The sequence below is a fragment of the Magnolia sinica genome, chromosome 4 (genome assembly GCF_029962835.1).
Source record: "Magnolia sinica isolate HGM2019 chromosome 4, MsV1, whole genome shotgun sequence".
NCBI lineage: Eukaryota > Viridiplantae > Streptophyta > Magnoliopsida > Magnoliales > Magnoliaceae > Magnolia > Magnolia sinica.
Window position 1 is genome coordinate 102,752,056 of NC_080576.1, and position 17,633 is coordinate 102,769,688.

General features: G+C 39.4%; 1 protein-coding gene across 1 annotated transcript in view; it reads right to left on the minus strand.

Moving 5' to 3' along the window:
• Window positions 1–6,531: 6,531 nt before the first annotated feature.
• LOC131243568 (ankyrin repeat-containing protein ITN1-like) overlaps window positions 6,532–17,633 on the minus strand; it is a 50,555-nt gene continuing 39,453 nt past the window's right edge. The window contains exons 2-3 of the mRNA XM_058243024.1: window positions 10,375–10,784; window positions 6,532–7,771 (exon numbers count right to left, since the gene is read on the minus strand). Of these exons, the coding sequence (XP_058099007.1) occupies window positions 6,938–7,771; window positions 10,375–10,784 (1,244 nt within the window). The 3' untranslated portion in view covers window positions 6,532–6,937. The remainder of the gene's footprint in view (window positions 7,772–10,374; window positions 10,785–17,633) is intronic.

Consider the following 17,633-nt stretch of genomic DNA (forward strand, 5'->3'; position numbering starts at 1 on the left):
TCACCTGATTTTGCCTCTTAGACTCGATGCAATCATATGGTTCTCTATTGGGTTTTCAATGCCCTCACAAAGGAGTTATTTAATAGTGTTGTTTACACTGACAACGCTCATGATGTTTGGATTGACATACGTGACCGCTTTGCTCAAAGCAATGGTCCATGTATATTTCAGCTCCAACGTTCCATCTGCTTTCATAGACAAAATCAGTCCACCATTGCTTCATATTTTTCTCAGTTGAAATCATATTGGGATGAATTATCTTCTTTCTCTACACTTCCCACGTGTACTTGTGGCGCATCCAAAGATCTCGCTTCTCATCAACAGAATGAACGTCTCATGTAATTCCTTATGAGACTTAATGAAAGTTATTCCGTTATACGAGGACAACAGCTTCTTATGAATTTTCTCCTGACGATTAATAAAGCATATTCTTTATTGCTCCAAGAAGAGAAACAACGCGAAGTCGCTACGTCTCCCCAGCCTTCCGACGCTACCATGGCACTGGTCACTGCCAATCTTCCATCCTAGTCGCAATCCTGGACATAACTCCTACAAAGACAACTGCGGCAAGCATTAACCCAATCTCACATGTGATCATTGTGCCTGGATTGGTCACACAAAAGATAGATGTCATGCCCTTCATGGATATCCACCCGACCATCGTTTACATGGCTCCACTCCATCAAGACCAATCAGAGCACCATCTCATGACAATACAAGTGCTACCACTTCTGCCCCATCCACTCCATCTCTTACTCCAGAGCAGTATCAACAGCTTTTATCTCTACTCAATAAAGGTACAATACAACTTGAGGCACATCTTGCATGTAATTCATCTTGTCTCTTTGCTTCCTCCTCTCCTTCCACATGGATTATTGACACTGGTGCCACAACCCATATGTCTCATTCTCCATCTTTATTTCTTTCTTCCACCCAATCCACCACCTTTCCCCCCATCACATTACTAAATGGTCATCTTGCTCCTGTTACTCATATGAGGACCATTCCTCTCACCCCATTCATTTCCCTAACCGATGCACTCTGTGTTTCATCTTTTCATTTTAATCTTTTATCCGTTAGTCAATTGACTCGTTATTTAAACTGTTTTATTACCTTTTTTGTTGACTTTTGCCTTTTTCAGGACCTAGCTACGTAGATGACGATTGGACTGGGTAAGGAGTAAGGCGGTCTCTACCATTTTCTTTCATTGCTCTATCCACATCTTCTTCTTCTTCTCCTCAGTTATGGCATCGGCACCCGGGCCATCCCTCACAAGCTTGCATCCACGCTTTATCAACTACTTTACCTTTTATTATTTTTTTCTAAACAATTTCATTGTGATGTTTGTCCTCTAGCAAAACAGACTCGTCTACCTTTCCCTTCCAGTTCTATTTCTACTATTGGTATTTTTTATTTAATTCATTGTGATATCTGGGGACCCTACTCAATTCCATCTCATTTTGGTGCTCGTTATTTTTTTAACAATAGTTGATGATTTTTCATGAGCAACTTGGACATATTTCATGCAATCTAAATCTGATACTTATTTTTTTCTTAAATCTTTTTTGCTATGGTTAAAACCCAATTCCAAACACAAGTTAGACAAAACCGCACAGATAATGGAATGAAATTTTTTCTCATACAATGCGCTCATACTTTCAAGACATTAGTGTTATCCACCAACATTCTTGTGTTGCCACTCCGCAACAAAATGGCGTCGTAGAAAGAAAACATCGCCACCTCCTTGAAGTTGCCCATGCATTTCGGTTCCATGCACACTTTCCGGTTAAATTTTGGAGAGAATGCATTCTTACTACTACGTATCTTATTAATCGCATTCCAACTCCCCTCCTTTTGATATCACTCTATTCCAAAAACTCACCACAAAACCCCCTTCATACACACATCTCCGGGTTTTTTGTTGTCTTTACTATGCCTCTACTTTGTCTAGCCATCGTGATAAATTTTAGCCTCATGCTCGAAAATGTCTTTTTTTGGGCTATCCGTATGCACAAAAAAGTTATCGGGTTTTTGACATTTCTTCTCGTCAACTTTTTATCTCTCGGGAAGTTGTTTTTCATGAGGACATTTTTTCTATGGCCAATCTTCCCTTCTCTACTCCTCCAGTCTTTTCATTTCTCACTCCAAATATTTTGGACCCCTCCATCCTGACAAACCTTCATCATCTAACCCACCCCCTACCTCACTTCCAATGGTACCCTCTCCATCTCCTCCTCCTCCCCTTCGTCGCACTGCTTGTCCCAGACATCTACCAATTTGGCTTTGTGATTTTGAGTGCTCTACTGCTGCCATGCCTCTTTCCTAGGCCTCGTCTATTTTCACGAAGGTCCGTCCCTTCCCCTTATCTAATTTTCTTTCTTACACTAATTTTTCTTCCTGTCATAAATCTTTCCTTGCTAGTATTTCTTCTCTTGTTGAACCTACTAGCTATTCTTAGGCAGTGAAAGACCCAAATTGGCACGAAGCTATGGCTGCTGAAATAAAAGCCCTTGAGCACAACAAGACGTGGACTCTCACTTCATTGCCTCCTGGCAAAACTTAAATTGGTTGTAAATGAGTGTATAAACTCAAGTTTCATTCAAATGGTACTCTTAAAGGTACAAAGCTCGCCTTGTCGCTAAAGGATTTACTCAACAAGAGGGATTGGATTATCATGAGATATTTGCTCCTGTCGGTAAAATGGTCACCATCCGTTGCCTCCTCGCCATTGCTGCCATTCGCAAATGGCCCCTCTACCAATTGGATGTTCATAATGCTTTTCTACATGGTGACTTGAATGAAGAGGTTTATATGTCCATTCCGCCCAGTTTTTTTCAAAAGGGGGAGTCTCGAGTTTGCCTTCTCCACAAGTCTCTTTATGAACTCAAACAGGCATCTCGACAATGGTTTGCTAAATTTTCCACCGCCTTACATACTGCAGGCTACATACAATCCAAGGCTGACTATTCTCTTTTTACACGACACCATGGCAAAACATTTACTGCCATTTTGGTTTATGTTGATGATGTTATTATTACTGGTAACGATCTCTCTGCCATCAATGCTCTTAAATCTTTCTTGCATTGCCAGTTTCAGATTAAAGATCTTGAATCACTTAAATTCTTTCTTGGCATTGAGGTATCTCGTTCTCGTTGCGGTATTTATCTCAGCCAGCGTAAATATACCCTTGATATCCTTTTTGATTCTGGATTACTTGGTGCCCGACCGACTGAGTTACCTATGGATGTTAACACGAAGCTTTCTGATGATATCGGCGATCTGCTCTCTGATCCAACCCCCTATCGTTGCTTGGTTGGTTGCCTTATCTACCTTACTATTACTCGAGCCGATATTGTCTACTCGGTCCAGATTCTTAGTCAATTCATGAGCAAACCACAACGACCACATTGGGATGCAGCACTTCGAATTCTTTGTTATCTCAAAGGAACACCAGGACAAGGCTTGCTTATGTCTTCTTCCAGTCCCTTCACCTTGAAGGCTTACTGTGATTCTGATTGGGCTAGCTGTCCTATGACTCGTCGCTCTCTGACCGGTTATTGCACTTTTCTTGGTGACTCTCATTTTTCTTAGAAAATAAAGAAGCAATCAACTATTTCTCGTTCTTTTACGGAGGCCGAGTATCACTCCATAGCCTCTACGAGTTGTAAACTCACTTAGCTCATTTATTTACTTCATGATCTTAATGTTTGCAATGTTGGCCTAGCCTTATTATTTTGCGATAATCAAGCTGCTCTTCATATAGTCGCTAATCCTGTCTTTCATGAACGAACAAAACACATTGAGCTTGATTACCATCTCGTTCGTGACAAGATTCAATCAGGATTACTTTGGACATCTTATGTTCTATCACATCTTCAAATTGCTGATTTATTCACCAAACCTTTGGGAAAAGATCTATTCCACCATTTGAGCTCAAAGTTAGGAGTCTTTAATGCTCACTCTCCAACTTGAGAGGGAGTATTAGATTGTAAATCTCTCCAGCTATGTAATATCTTATATTTAGCACGTAGGATCTTTCTTATAGCTATGCATATTGCCTATCAATAGGTTGTAATCATACTATAAAGAGGGTGTTTTTCCTCCAATACAATACACACAGAAATTCCAAATGTATTAACATCTAATGGATAAGGTGGATTTGTATTTGCTCAACATAGCATCAGTTGGCCAAGTCAAGCCCTCTACATGCCTAACCAAGTGGGGCCACTGTTTGCACAATTCAATCAAACACTTAGACACATGTGAATGATGACATTTATATGGTTTTTGTGTGATTAGATAAGTGTAGGCTTTCAGAATCGTACTCGAATCAATTTCAGATTGAATGTTAGTTCCCCGCGTTAAGTTGGACCAATTAAGATTAGATCTGAAGATCCAACCGCCCTCTCAACTACCGGTTGTAACAGTTATCAGGCGATTTGCAAATGAGTAGAGGTTAGTCCTTCATCATGATTTTTTTTAACCTTATGTTCAGGACTTTACTTTCACTAATAATTGCAGCTAATATATTTTTCAAAAGAATAAAGATGTACAAATAAAATAGAAAGAGGCTAAAATAGTGTCAATTTTATTTATTTATGAATAATGCTCATTATAATCGTATCAAATAAAATAAATAAATAAATAAATAAAAATGAAAGATAAATACTTGATATATTCATAAGAACAAATAATCTAAGTGAGTTGCCAACAAGATGTGACCATAAAGATAAAGATCGATTGTGTTTGGCATGGGCTTATAGTCATTTATCGATTGTTACTTTTATAGGTTTCTAGGGAGACAAAACCCCGGTTGGGTTTCCTCTGTGTACATTCATTGTCCGTCTACAAGTTTCAGCAGATCATTTTAAGACATGAGCCTAGGGTGGGTCATACAGCATGGAACAACAGGGATGGGATGCCAAACTTAAGTTTGGATGCAGGGCCACCGTGGCAAGCATCTTTCATGTTAGTCAGGTGTACCTCACCAGGATGAAGTGAAGTTTCAAAGGTGGGGTCCCATGATGGACGCTGGTAATTAAATATGGTCCCCACCTGATGGACAGTCCCTGTCAAAGGTGGGGTCACATGACGGATGGTCCAAGTCAAATGTAGGCTCCACACGGACAGTCCACATTGCGGGCGGACCCCAAATTATGGATGGTCCACGTCGAAGGTGGTCCGACAAGATGAATGGTTTTTGTCGAAGATTGGTGCTGTGTGAAGATTGGTGCTGTGTAATGGGATGGTCCATATTGTAGGTAGGCCTCACCATCATGGATGGTACACATTAAAGATTTGCCCCATGTGGGCCCCACATGATGGACAGTCCACAAAATAATGCATTATGTTTCATCAATTTTATGAATTACTTTCTCCAAATACTGATATCCAAACCGCATTTGCATGTAAAATTAGATTTTTGATTTCCATAGAACTTTGCTTCAAAATTTTATTTTTATTTTTATTTAAAGGCCCTTGGAAGATCTGATCCCGTCTGAGTTGAGGTCAACCCTATGTTGACCCTTTTACTCGATGTGCCTCACTTTGAACTCAAATCCAGCCTGCAACCCAAATAAGTACAGCCAAAATCCAACAAAGAGGTTGCTCCGACCAGTTAACTCTTGTTGAGATGGCCTAGCAGCTAGCTCTTGCATAGCTGACCTAACCATGGCTTGATGACTAGATGGGATTCATTCATTCTCAAGTCATGGCTCACCCAAATCAGCCCAACTTACCCTGGATTCCATCTAAGTCTTAAAACCATGTCCCTAACAATTGCATGCTCTCTCTCTCTCTCTCTCTCTCAAAAATAGAAAAAAAAAAAGAAAAAAGAAAAAAAAAAAAAAGAAAAAAGAAAAAGAAAAAAGAATTGCATGATTTATTAGGAGGAGAAACAATCGTCATGAAGATAGGTTTGCTTCAATGAGCCCGTGGTCGCACCTAAGACTCTAGCCGTTGGATTTAAGGTCATTTTTGGTGAAAAGAAGAAATATAAATGTTGGTTTGATAGACATACAGATGATTATCACTGCCTCAAAAATCTTCGAGATGGGAATATCATAAACTTTCAAACAATTTGAAAAATGCCAATGAAATAATGAGATAATCTATACAATCTGAGAATTTTTGTAGGCATCCCATCCACTGTGAGGCCCATCGTATATAGGCTCTAGATCATCGAAACAGAACCAAAGATCAATAGCAATATAATCATGAAGATACCGTATAAGAATAGGTCACAGTGGAGGGAAGCTAGCTCATTGTAACACCCTCAAGCTGAAGATTGGCACAATATACTCCAGTTTTCAATTTCGTTACAAGTGGAGCCACGACTGGTACTTCAAAGACTGAAGAAACCTGTACCAATTCGAATCTGTAGTTCACACAAACGGTTCATGAGGTGGACCCCACCATGAAGGTGACAATACCCAAGATCTGGGTCCGGCCAATCAAGCCGTAAGGGTTGTACCATGAAAAGAAATGGACAATTTACCCAAAAAAAAAAAACAAACTTGCCAACAGTCAAAATTCAACATAAACATATGACCCGCCTGATATTTGTGGGCCATCATCATAAGATCAATGGGACACTTCATGCACCAATCATTATGTCCTGTACACTTGACAAGTTGAAATGTGTATTGCGTGTAAATCTGAGCATGGGACTGTATACCAAACTTCATCGAATCTAGATACAATGATATTCATCGAAGCCACGGACTGAACATCTTATCTCCACTCTCGATTATGCTCAGTGTCAAAATTTCATCCCATCAGATTTCGACATGTTGTTTCGTTCAATCACACATTATATATACACAATTGTAGAATCGAGCAACCCGCCGTCTCCTTTGAAGAATCATAAACAGGCAACTCTACAACCAGCGCCGGCAAATACATAAGATGTCCAAAATGGGATTGAATGCATGTCCTGTCAAATAGCAAAAATGGGATTGAGTTCTGAATCAGATAAGTCAGAGGGATGATGCCATGAGTTTGACCCGCCCCTCTTTGATGACTTTTCCCTTTTCCTGAGCTTCCGGCTACGCTTGAACTTCACCACGTAGTAGGTCATGGTACCAAGAACTCCAGCCATTATCACTCCTCCAATGACAGTGACTAGGATTGCGGCCCAGGCACGATGCCGACCGACAACGATATAAGAAGAGGCAATGAACTCGACTGTTGTGAAAATAGATGCCAACCACATCAATTTGTTAATGACTTCGACAACCCTCCTCTCCGATTTCGTTTCCCCCCTAACCAAAGTGATTTGAACGAGCACCACCGCCAAGGAAGTGAACAATGCAATGGCATTGGAGATGAAGAAGATCTTGAATGAGGTGGATTTCACTGCCACCGCCACACCAGAGTCATCGTTCCCGCCGGGGACGGTGAAGATGGCCGCAAATGCGACTGTTGCGAATAGCACAGCGACAACGGTCACGGAGTTGGTGGCGTTGTTGATCCCTTCCCTGTGGAGCTTTCTGAGTTCCTTGGCGATCCCACTGACGTTCTTGTTGGTTCTTCTGGCCTGTTCAAGTTGGGTATGTACGTCTTTCTTAATTTCCGTAACGGTCTTCCTTAGCTCATCTCTCGGCTGGTTCAGGTCATTCGCCCTGAGTGCGCCGTGGTGGTCCAAACACTCTTTTATCTCTGCCGATTCTTCCGAGAGAGTCAGTCCTTCTGCAATGTCTAACGCTGTCTTGTGATCCCTGTTCAGTGCATTGACATTGGTGTCAGGGATCAGTAGGAGCTCACTCACTATCTGCATGGAAAAGAAAGCTATGAAATCAGAATAAAAGGTCAAGAGTATGCATACACATTTCAGCACATGATGAAAATGATGAATTATGGATGGTGTCCTCAGGACTTGAGTCTGTAAAAGTAGGGTTCATGATTCGACAATCAAGACCACCGACCTGAATGGTCCCACCAATGCCTGTCTGTTTGGAGATCTCCAATAATTATGTGCACAACAACCCATAGCCTCAACTTCTGGAGTTCGACAATCATGAGATTTATTTATTTATTTATTTTTTGTTCTGTTTTGTTTAATTTTTAAGTACGATCGCATAGGGATATGAATCAAGCATGGGTATGATCGGAGACAAGGATCTGTCACACCTAAAATTCTCAGGATATGGGTTACCAGCTACCACGAAGATTACCTATATAACTTGTGACTTGTGAGTGTAAATTAGTTGTAATATTCTTCCAACAATATTATTCTTAAACATAACTCTCTCTCTGTTTTTTTTTTTTTTTTTTAATCACTGTTGATGTTTAATATTTCATGTTGCAGGTTTTAATCAGAATTCAAACTTTAAACAACCAGAGTCCCCAACATAATTCATAAGGTTTTCCAACAGTACTTGGGTAGTTGGAGAAAATCTTCTGATACTACTTTCAAAAATCAAAATCCTTTTTCAATGGCGAAAGAAAGGCGTATATCTAAACCTTATTTTGATCAACTAAAAGAAGAAATAAAATTATTTCCAACAAATTTAATTGTGATGCATGTGAAGTACAAACACAGATGATCGTTGTTCCCTTTTGAGTCAGGGTAATGGTTAAATGACTCTGTGACTCGATCAACCAGTTTAGACTCGAGTTGAGTTGCAACTCGAAGTCAAGAGTGAATTGGCCCAACTAGCCTGAGTTGGGGTGACTCGGGTTATTGAACTGGATCAGTTCTGACAGAGTCTGAGTTGACTCAAACATGTCGCACAAGACTAATCCAAGTCTTAAAACCATGGTTGGGGTCCTTGTTCCCTACTCTCCTTTTTTCTGCTTTAATTTATTAGTTAACGTTTTAAAAAAAAGTTCAATCATAAATAAGATATAGAAAAATAAAAATAAAAATTGAAAAGGATGACTAAATGTTCAGGTGGCAATGGAATGGGTTCCGGCAGGGTTGCCGGCCGAGAGTTCTTGCCCAAATTTAACCTGAGACCGATGTTGTAAAATCGCATAAGCCATCAGCTTGGCCTGATCGCTTATGCCATCACATAATCGCATAAGCCATCGCCAAGGCTGATGGCTTTTTTTTTTTTGGAAAAAAAAAAGGGGGTAAAAAAATGGAAAAAAATCTAAAAAATTAAGAAAAGCTGTATAATTACTAAAAGTGATTGGATGGGGTTTATTTACCGATTTCATTGTAGTTTGACTATTACGTCATCTATATGTTGAGTTGTATTATATTATATATAACAAAACAAATTTAAATAATCAACAAGTTACACTAAGAAAGAATTAATTATTGAAAAGTACAAATATAGAAATTATACTAATAACTTGAATCTTGATGAGTTGATGTATATAATACAAGTTACAACTTACAACTTATTACAATCTACAAGAAACTTGAATGTTGGCCATTATGCCATGGCATACTTCCTGCATGGCAAAAATGATAAGAGCCATGGAATGTGATTATGCGATCGCATATCACAACACTTCCTGAGACCCATCACCCTCCGACTCGACCTGAACCACTTAAAAAATCATCAAGCCCGACCCGACCCATTTAATTGTAACCGAGTCGGGCTCAACTAACCCAACCCAAGCTGCCAATTCAACTTTAAGAATGGAATATGACACAAACGCCATGCACAACCTAGCCCAAACAATGGATATGCACAGTCACACGCACGCACACAAAAAAAAAGAAGGTAATTTTATTCTTTATTTTCTTTTGGTTTTTGGGTTGGGTGGGGTCATCTGGCCTAATGCATCGATAACTTACACGGTCACGTTGGAGCGTCGGTTTTTTTTTTTCCTGTTAGTTTGTTAGTATACCCACGGTCAGTTCACACTTCACTGTTAGCCACCCCCACTAGGGAATCGATACCAAGACCTCAGTGTTGAGACGAGGTATCTTTCACTCGGTCTACCACTTGAGCTATGGATCAGGTATGGTTCAACCTAATCCATTCCAATCTAATCTAACATGCCAAATTTCTCGCCCAAGCCCAATCTACTACCCATTTAGCTTGGCCCAAACCCCCCTGAAAAGCGGGTCGGGTCAGTTGATCCATGGACCAATACAACCCATTACCACCCCTAGTAAATGGCAGTCACCATATTGGAACATGGATGCATGGAATAATGAGAGAGATGGATTCATTGTGTTATGACTTTGTTATGGTCACATTCCTAACTAAGAAGTGTGAAACAGAGGTAATTGCAAGGGAAAACAAGATACTAGGAAACTATATCTTTAATCTATTGCCAGTGACTGTATAATAAATAAATGCTAGACCATGAGAAAACTAAATTCCTTCTCTTACAAAACATTAAAATCAACAAACTAGCAAGTAACATGGATATGATACACCACATACCAGTCTAATAAAAGTAAAACAATACCTCTGTCCGTTTTTTCCTCGTTGCTATATGCAATGCTGTGTTTCCAAACTTGTCGGGTAGCATTACTATTGCTGCATCTGCATCGAGAAGTGATCTTACCACTTCACAGCTAACGCCTTTAACAGCCATGTGAAGTGCAGTCTGTCCTTTCTTATCATTCCTCCTTGCCAACTGCGGGTTCTTGTCAAGTAATGCCTTTACAATGTCTGCGTGCCCTTGTCGAGCAGCTAAATGTAGTGCGTTTTTTCCATTGGTTTTGGAAATCTCAAGCAGGCTAGAATCCTTCGATAGTAATTCATTTACCACCTCTGTATGCCCCCTCATTGCTGCAGATACAAGAGGAGTTGCATTTGACGGACCAGTTGTTCGGCTCAATCCTGGATCGTGGTCTAAAAGTACCTGGACAATGGCTGTACAGAAGTTGTCATTGTCACAATTCTGCCTTGAGTTCAATACATTACATCAAGAATTCAGGAGGGGATAAAAAAATGAAAGATTTTTTAGGAAGAAAAATGAAATCACTACAAGTGCCAAGCCCCATAAAACAGATACCTTAACAAGGAGAATCATAGGATCCCTAGAATATGCATGGTATCCACATGTTTTCAGTTTGTACAAGCAGGGTGATAGTTTAGTGATCCAGATAGTTGATCAGAAGGTCCCACCATGCCCAAAATCCTAGATAGGAAGATCCTCATCGTCCGATTTGGGCTTTTCTTGGTTAAATGTGACAATCACAGTATCTGTTTTCTTTACCATCTATTTGTATGGCACTAACGGAAGTTTAGAATTGTCCATTATGAGGGCCTTCTTCGCATGTGCTCTATCCACCGTGGGGACTGTCTGATTGATGCTTTGGATCACCAAAGCATGGACTCCTCTTGTCAACATTGAGGACCCAATGGTTCCTTGGATCGAGGATCCCAAAATTCCTCTTTCAACAACGGGGTTTCAGGAACTGCACAAACAAGTATGAAACAATGTATATATATATATATTTTGAAGAGATGACAAAATTTTATTTAAAAAGCTCGCAAAAATGAGCAAAGAAAACAACACCCACACCAAAACAAGAAATTAGACCCAAACTTTAAGAGAGCTGAGGTTTTACACATTATCACTTTAACTTTCAATAATGTGGCCACCTATTAATTTTTTCAATAAGAGTGGTGATTCAATAAACAGCCCCTCATGCAAGAGAATTGGATACATGCCAAAGACTTGATAGCATGTAGAAGCATAAGATATTAGGGACATTTTTCAAGAAGGGTGCTTATGAGCATGCCATACACCAAAAATCAAGGCTATACACTCACCGAGTCAGTCATATATGTATATTTAGCTTTTACCATTTAGACTCTTTTTTTCTAATTGCACATTTTTGTCATACATGTTTGACATGCTTAATTACTTGATGAGTGACTCCAACTTCTAATGCATTTCTGTACGCAAGAATCTCTTATGCATAGAAAAAAGTTTCACATAATGTAAAATACCGTGAAAAGTGCATGCTAGTGAGAAGTACTTTTTCAAAAGAACTACACATTTATTTAATTTATAAATAGATATATATATATATACATATTATTTTAAAAAAAATCATATTATTTTAAAACTTAAATCAGATTTTCACCCAATTTTTAGGTAGTCGGGTTCAAATTAACATGATTAGTTGAACTATTTCAACTCATAGCATCATAGTGATTAGACTACCATTCTTTTAATATTATTGCATCAAGTCTCACATTTGAGCATTTCTTCAAACATTATGCGAAATAGATTTAGATAGATCTGTAAACTAATTAACTGATAAGTAAATGCAATATAAATCTATGATAAAATTAGTAATAACTATATATTGATATATATGATGAAATAGATTAGTTTTAGACTTATTTAGGAAAATTTGACATATTTTAAAGTAAATGCATTGAACTTTTCAACAATAATTTAACCCAATATTTTTATCTCAATATGAAAATTAGATCATAAATGATTTACTTTAGTGAGAAAGATAAAGTTATCATATAAGTAAGGAAATAATAATGTGTTGAAATAATAATGTGCTGTTAAATAACTTTTAAGCTATAAACAAAAGTTGTAGAAATTATATTGTAAATAAAATTTTAAAAACATATATATAACATGATTTACCCTTTTTTCAATTTCCTCAAATATCTCAATCAACTTGAAAATATTTTTACTTGCATTTCCTGCAATACAAACAAACATATATAAAAGTTGAGACATTTAAGTAATGATGGTAGTAAAATGCCAAATTAATATTCTCATTACATACTTATCTTAAATTATTAAAAAATAATTCTTAGGTAAAAATAAATTTGAATCATATACAAAAGAAATATAATTAAAAAATACAAATAAAAAAAGTAAATTACCCAATGCGTCTCTTTCAATGAAATATATTTAATTATTAATCCACTTTTAGGCATTTTAAATTCTTTATATGAAAGAACAAGTTGAAATACCTTGACCTATTTATAGAGTTCAAAGATATTACAAGGGATAGAAAAGCTGATATTGGAGAGACTAACTATATATATATATATATATATATATATATATATATATATTTAAATTAATAAAAGTAGGTTAGGAGAGTAGACGTAAGTAGATAAAGAGTTGGGATTTTATTGTTTAATTGTGAAAGCTGACAAGGAAAGTAGAAGTAGACAAATAAAGAAGGTAAAGATAGTGGAGGTAGCTAGAGGTGTTGAAGTGCATGACTAGTTCGTCTTTAATATAAGTCATTTCATTGCCCCACCTTGCCAGGTTTGGTTCTTGCTGTGCCGGTCCTCTCAAGTCTAAGTCTTGTTCTTTAGAAGCTAGATTCAGTTGAGTTTGGATTTGGGTGCCTGTTAGGTTTTTGACCTTAGTTTCAAGTTGAATCTGGGTCAAATGAGGACATTTACATGGTCCGAACCACCAAATGGATGGATTATATTGCACACACATGTGCCTCTCTGACACATGCATGATGTGGAAATGAGCCCACTTGGATGCAGCTTACCAAAACTATGTTGCATTGCTAGAATAATTAATATATAATATTAGTAATAAAATTAATTGGAATCTTGACCAGATTTCAACTGGGACCTGACACGAACTATTAAATCGGGTCCAAACCCCACTCTAATTATAAACGGTGCCCAAAATTGGACCCGATTCCCATTGCCTATGGGGTGAAGAAATGAAAGTTAGGACTCACGGAAATGACACAGAAAAGCAAAGGGCCTCACTTCAAAATGTCTACTTGGTTCACCTGTGCCAGATCAAGACCATTCATCGGGTGAGTATTGTAGTAACCATTCCCTGCATAAAAGATTATACCCAGTGATCAGTTGTACCTCATTTGCATGAATTAATGGACGGTTTGACAAAAAATGAGCAAATGTCACATTCAACGTACACTTCCAGCTCACACGATGAGCGGATAGCCCCATTACATTGTGGGGCCCACCATGATGTATGTGACTTACATCCACGCCGTCCATCCATTTTGCTTACCCAACCTGAAGAATGGCCTAGATCTCTTACACGTTCTTCATCTGCAGGAACATTTGAACGTGCTCCACGCTTTGGGCCCCTAGTTGAATAAGGACCCAGTCACCCAGAGAGATAGAGAGAGGAGGGTTAGAAATATTCCATTATGAACCCATGCCTCTCGTAACCTGTCAAAGTTGTTGTAACAAAAAGCTCCTTAGAGGCCCCTCTGTGTACATTCACTATCTGTCTGCAAGTTTCAGTAGATCATTTTAAGACGAGCCCAAAGTTTGGGGTGGGTCATACCACATGGAACAACAGGGATGGGATGCCAACCTTAAGTTTGGGTGCAGGGCCACCGTGGCATGCATCTTTCATGTTAGTCAGGTGTACCTCACCAAGATGAAGTGAAGTTTCAAAGGTGGGGTCCCATGATGGAAAAAGTACCCGTACAACTTCCCTTGTCGAGCAGCCATTGTACGGACCAATTGTTACAATTCTGCCTTAGGTTCAATACATTACATTAAGAATTCAGGAAGGGGAAAAAAATTCTTTGAAAGATTTTTCAGGAAGAAAAAAATGAAACCACTACAAGTGCCAAGCCCCAGAAAACAAATACCTTAACAAGGAGAATCATATGATCCCTAGGATATGCATGGTAACCACATGTTTTCAGTTTGTATAGGCAGGGTGATAGTTTAGTGATCCAGACTGTTGATCAGAAGGTCCCACCATGCCCAAAATCCCAGATAGGAAGATCCCTATCGTCCGATTTGGGCTTTTCTTGGTTAAAAGTGACAGTCACTATATCTGTTTTCTTTACCATCTATTTGTAGGGCACTAACAAAAGGTTAGGATTGTCCATCATGAAGGCCTTCTTAGCCTGTGTTCTATCCACAGTGGGGACCGTCTGATTGATGCTCTAGAGCACCAAACCATGGACTCCTCTTGTCAACACTGAGGACCCAATGGTAGTTATCCTTGGATCGAAGATCCCAAAATTCCTCTTTCAACAACGGAGTTTCAGGAATTGCACAGACAAGCATGAAACAAAGTTTTTTTTTTTTTGGTGTGTGTGAGAGATGACAAAATTTTATTAAAATAGATCGCAAAAATGAGCAAAGAATACAACACCCTCATCAAACCAAGAAATCAGACCCAACACTTTAAGAGAGCCGAGGTTTTACAAATAACCTCCTCAACTCTAACTTGAACATTCTTGAAACAACAACCGTTTCTCGCTCCCCAAATGGCCAAAAACACAGCCATAATGAGAAGTCTCCACCTTGTTTACCCATTTTACCCACACTACCTCCCTACCACAGCCAAAGAAGTTCTTCTACCGTCCTTGGCATCATCCAAAACATGTTGGAAGCCGATAGAAAGTGGGTCCACACCTTTCCGACAAGAGGGCAATGAATAAAAAGATGATTGATTGTCTATTCATTCACTATGCACATGAAATAAACATTAGTAAGAATCATCACTCTTCTCTTCAAGTTGTCTATAGTTAGGATTCTCTTTCGACAAACCAACAAAACAAACACCGCCACCTGCGGGGCAGCCGCGTAAAACCAATGGTGGAAAGGATGAGGAGGGTAAGTCTGCATTTGAAACCGAAACCACATCAAACAAAGACTTCACAGAAAAGGTCCCAGTAGGCTTTCTGGCCCACACCAAGGAATCTTCCAATCGGCCCTCAATCTTAACAAACTTTAGCACCTCTACAAGACTATCAATCTCCTCTATTTCCAACTCCAGCAAATTCCTCCGACATAGAAGCACCCATACTACCGACCCACCCTCGATCAAGTAACATTTTGCAACGGTGACGAAGCAATCGGGAGCTAGATGAGCAATCTGCAAAAACATCACCTGTAACGCTTGATTGTCACACCATACATCTACCCAAAAGCGGGTTCGACCCCCATCACCCCCTGTAAAGGATATGCCCCTACGAACAAAATGCTTAGTAGCCACTATCGCTTTCCAAATCGCCAAAGCCATATATAATGAAGTGGCTTTCACAAACCACTCGTTATACCACATGTCGTACTTATTGGCCACTACTTCCCTCCACATCTTACCTTCCTCCACACTAAATCTCCAAACCTATTTTCCCAATAATGCGGTGTTCATCTCCCCTAGAGGGTTGATGCTTGCCCCGCCCTCCTTTACTGGCTTGCACACATCTTCCCACTTGAGAAATGAAACTTCCTTTAGTAGCACCTCTCCAAAAGAAATCTCATCTCAACCTTTCTAGCCTCAAAAGAACCGACTTTGGACATCGAAACAAAGATAAGAAATAAATGGGCATGTTCGAGAACATTGTTTTTATTGGGGTTAATCTTCCTCTCAACGACATGTGCTGACCTTTCCAACCCATAAGCTTCCTTTCAATACGTTCTATCATCCTATCCCAAAAAGGAATGGTCGGCTTTCCTATGCACAATGGCAATCCAAGATAAGTGGAAGGGAATGATCCGGCTTTGCACCTAAATATATCAGCAAGATTCCGAAGCACTTCCTCCCCCACATGAATATCCAACAGCTCTGATTTCGCGGCACTGATCTTTAAACCCGAGACTGCCTCAAAAAAAAAAAAAAAAAAACTTTGTTTCATGCTTGTGTGTGCAATTCCTGAAACCCCGTTGTTGAAAGAGGAATTTTGAGATCCTCGATCCAAGGATAACTACCATTGGGTCCTCAGTGTTGACAAGAGGAATCCATGGTTTGGTGCTCTAGAGCATCAATCAGACGGTCGCCACTGTGGATAGAACACAGGCTAAGAAGGCCTTCATGATGGACAATCCTAACCTTCTGTTAATGCCCTACAAATAGATGGTAAAGAAAACAGATATAGTGACTGTCATATTTAACCAAGAAAAGCCCAAATCGGATGATGGGGATCTCCCTATCTAGGATTTTGGGCATGGTGGGACTTTCTGATCAAAAGTCTGGATCACTAAACTATCACCCTGCCTATACAAACTGAAAACATGTGGATACCATGCATATCCTAGGGATCATATGATTCTCCTTGTTAAAGTATTTGTTTTCTGGGGCTTGGCACTTGTAGTGGTTTCATTTTTTGCTTCTTGAAAAATCTTTCAAAGATTTTTTTTTCCCCTTCCTGAATTCTTAAAGAAATGTATTGAACTTAAGGCAGAATTGTAACAATGACAACTTCTGTACAGCCATTGTACAGGTACTTTTCGACCATGATCCAGGATTGAGCCAAACAATTGGTCCGTACAATGGCTGCTCGACAAGGGAAGTTGTACAAGTACCTTTTCCATCATGGGACCCCACCTTTGAAACTTCACTTCATCTTGGTGAGGTACACCTGACTAACATGAAAGATGCATGCCACGGTGGCCCTGCACCCAAACTTAAGGTTGGCATCCCATCCCTGTTGTTCCATGTGGTATGACCCACCCCAAACTTTGGGCTCATGTCTTAAAATGACTACTGAAACTTGCAGACAGATAGTGAATGTACACAGAGGGGCCTCTAAGGAGCTTTTTGTTGCAACAGCTTTGACAGGTTACGAGAGGCATGGGTTCATAATGGAATATTTCTAAACCCCCCTCTCTCTATCTCTCTGGGTGACTGGGTCCTTATTCAACTAGGGGCCCAAGGCGTGGAGCACGTTCAAATGTTCCTGCATATGAAGAACGTGTAAGAGATCCAGGCCATTCTTCAGGTTGGGTAAGCAAAATGGATGGACGGCGTGGATGTAAGTCACATACATC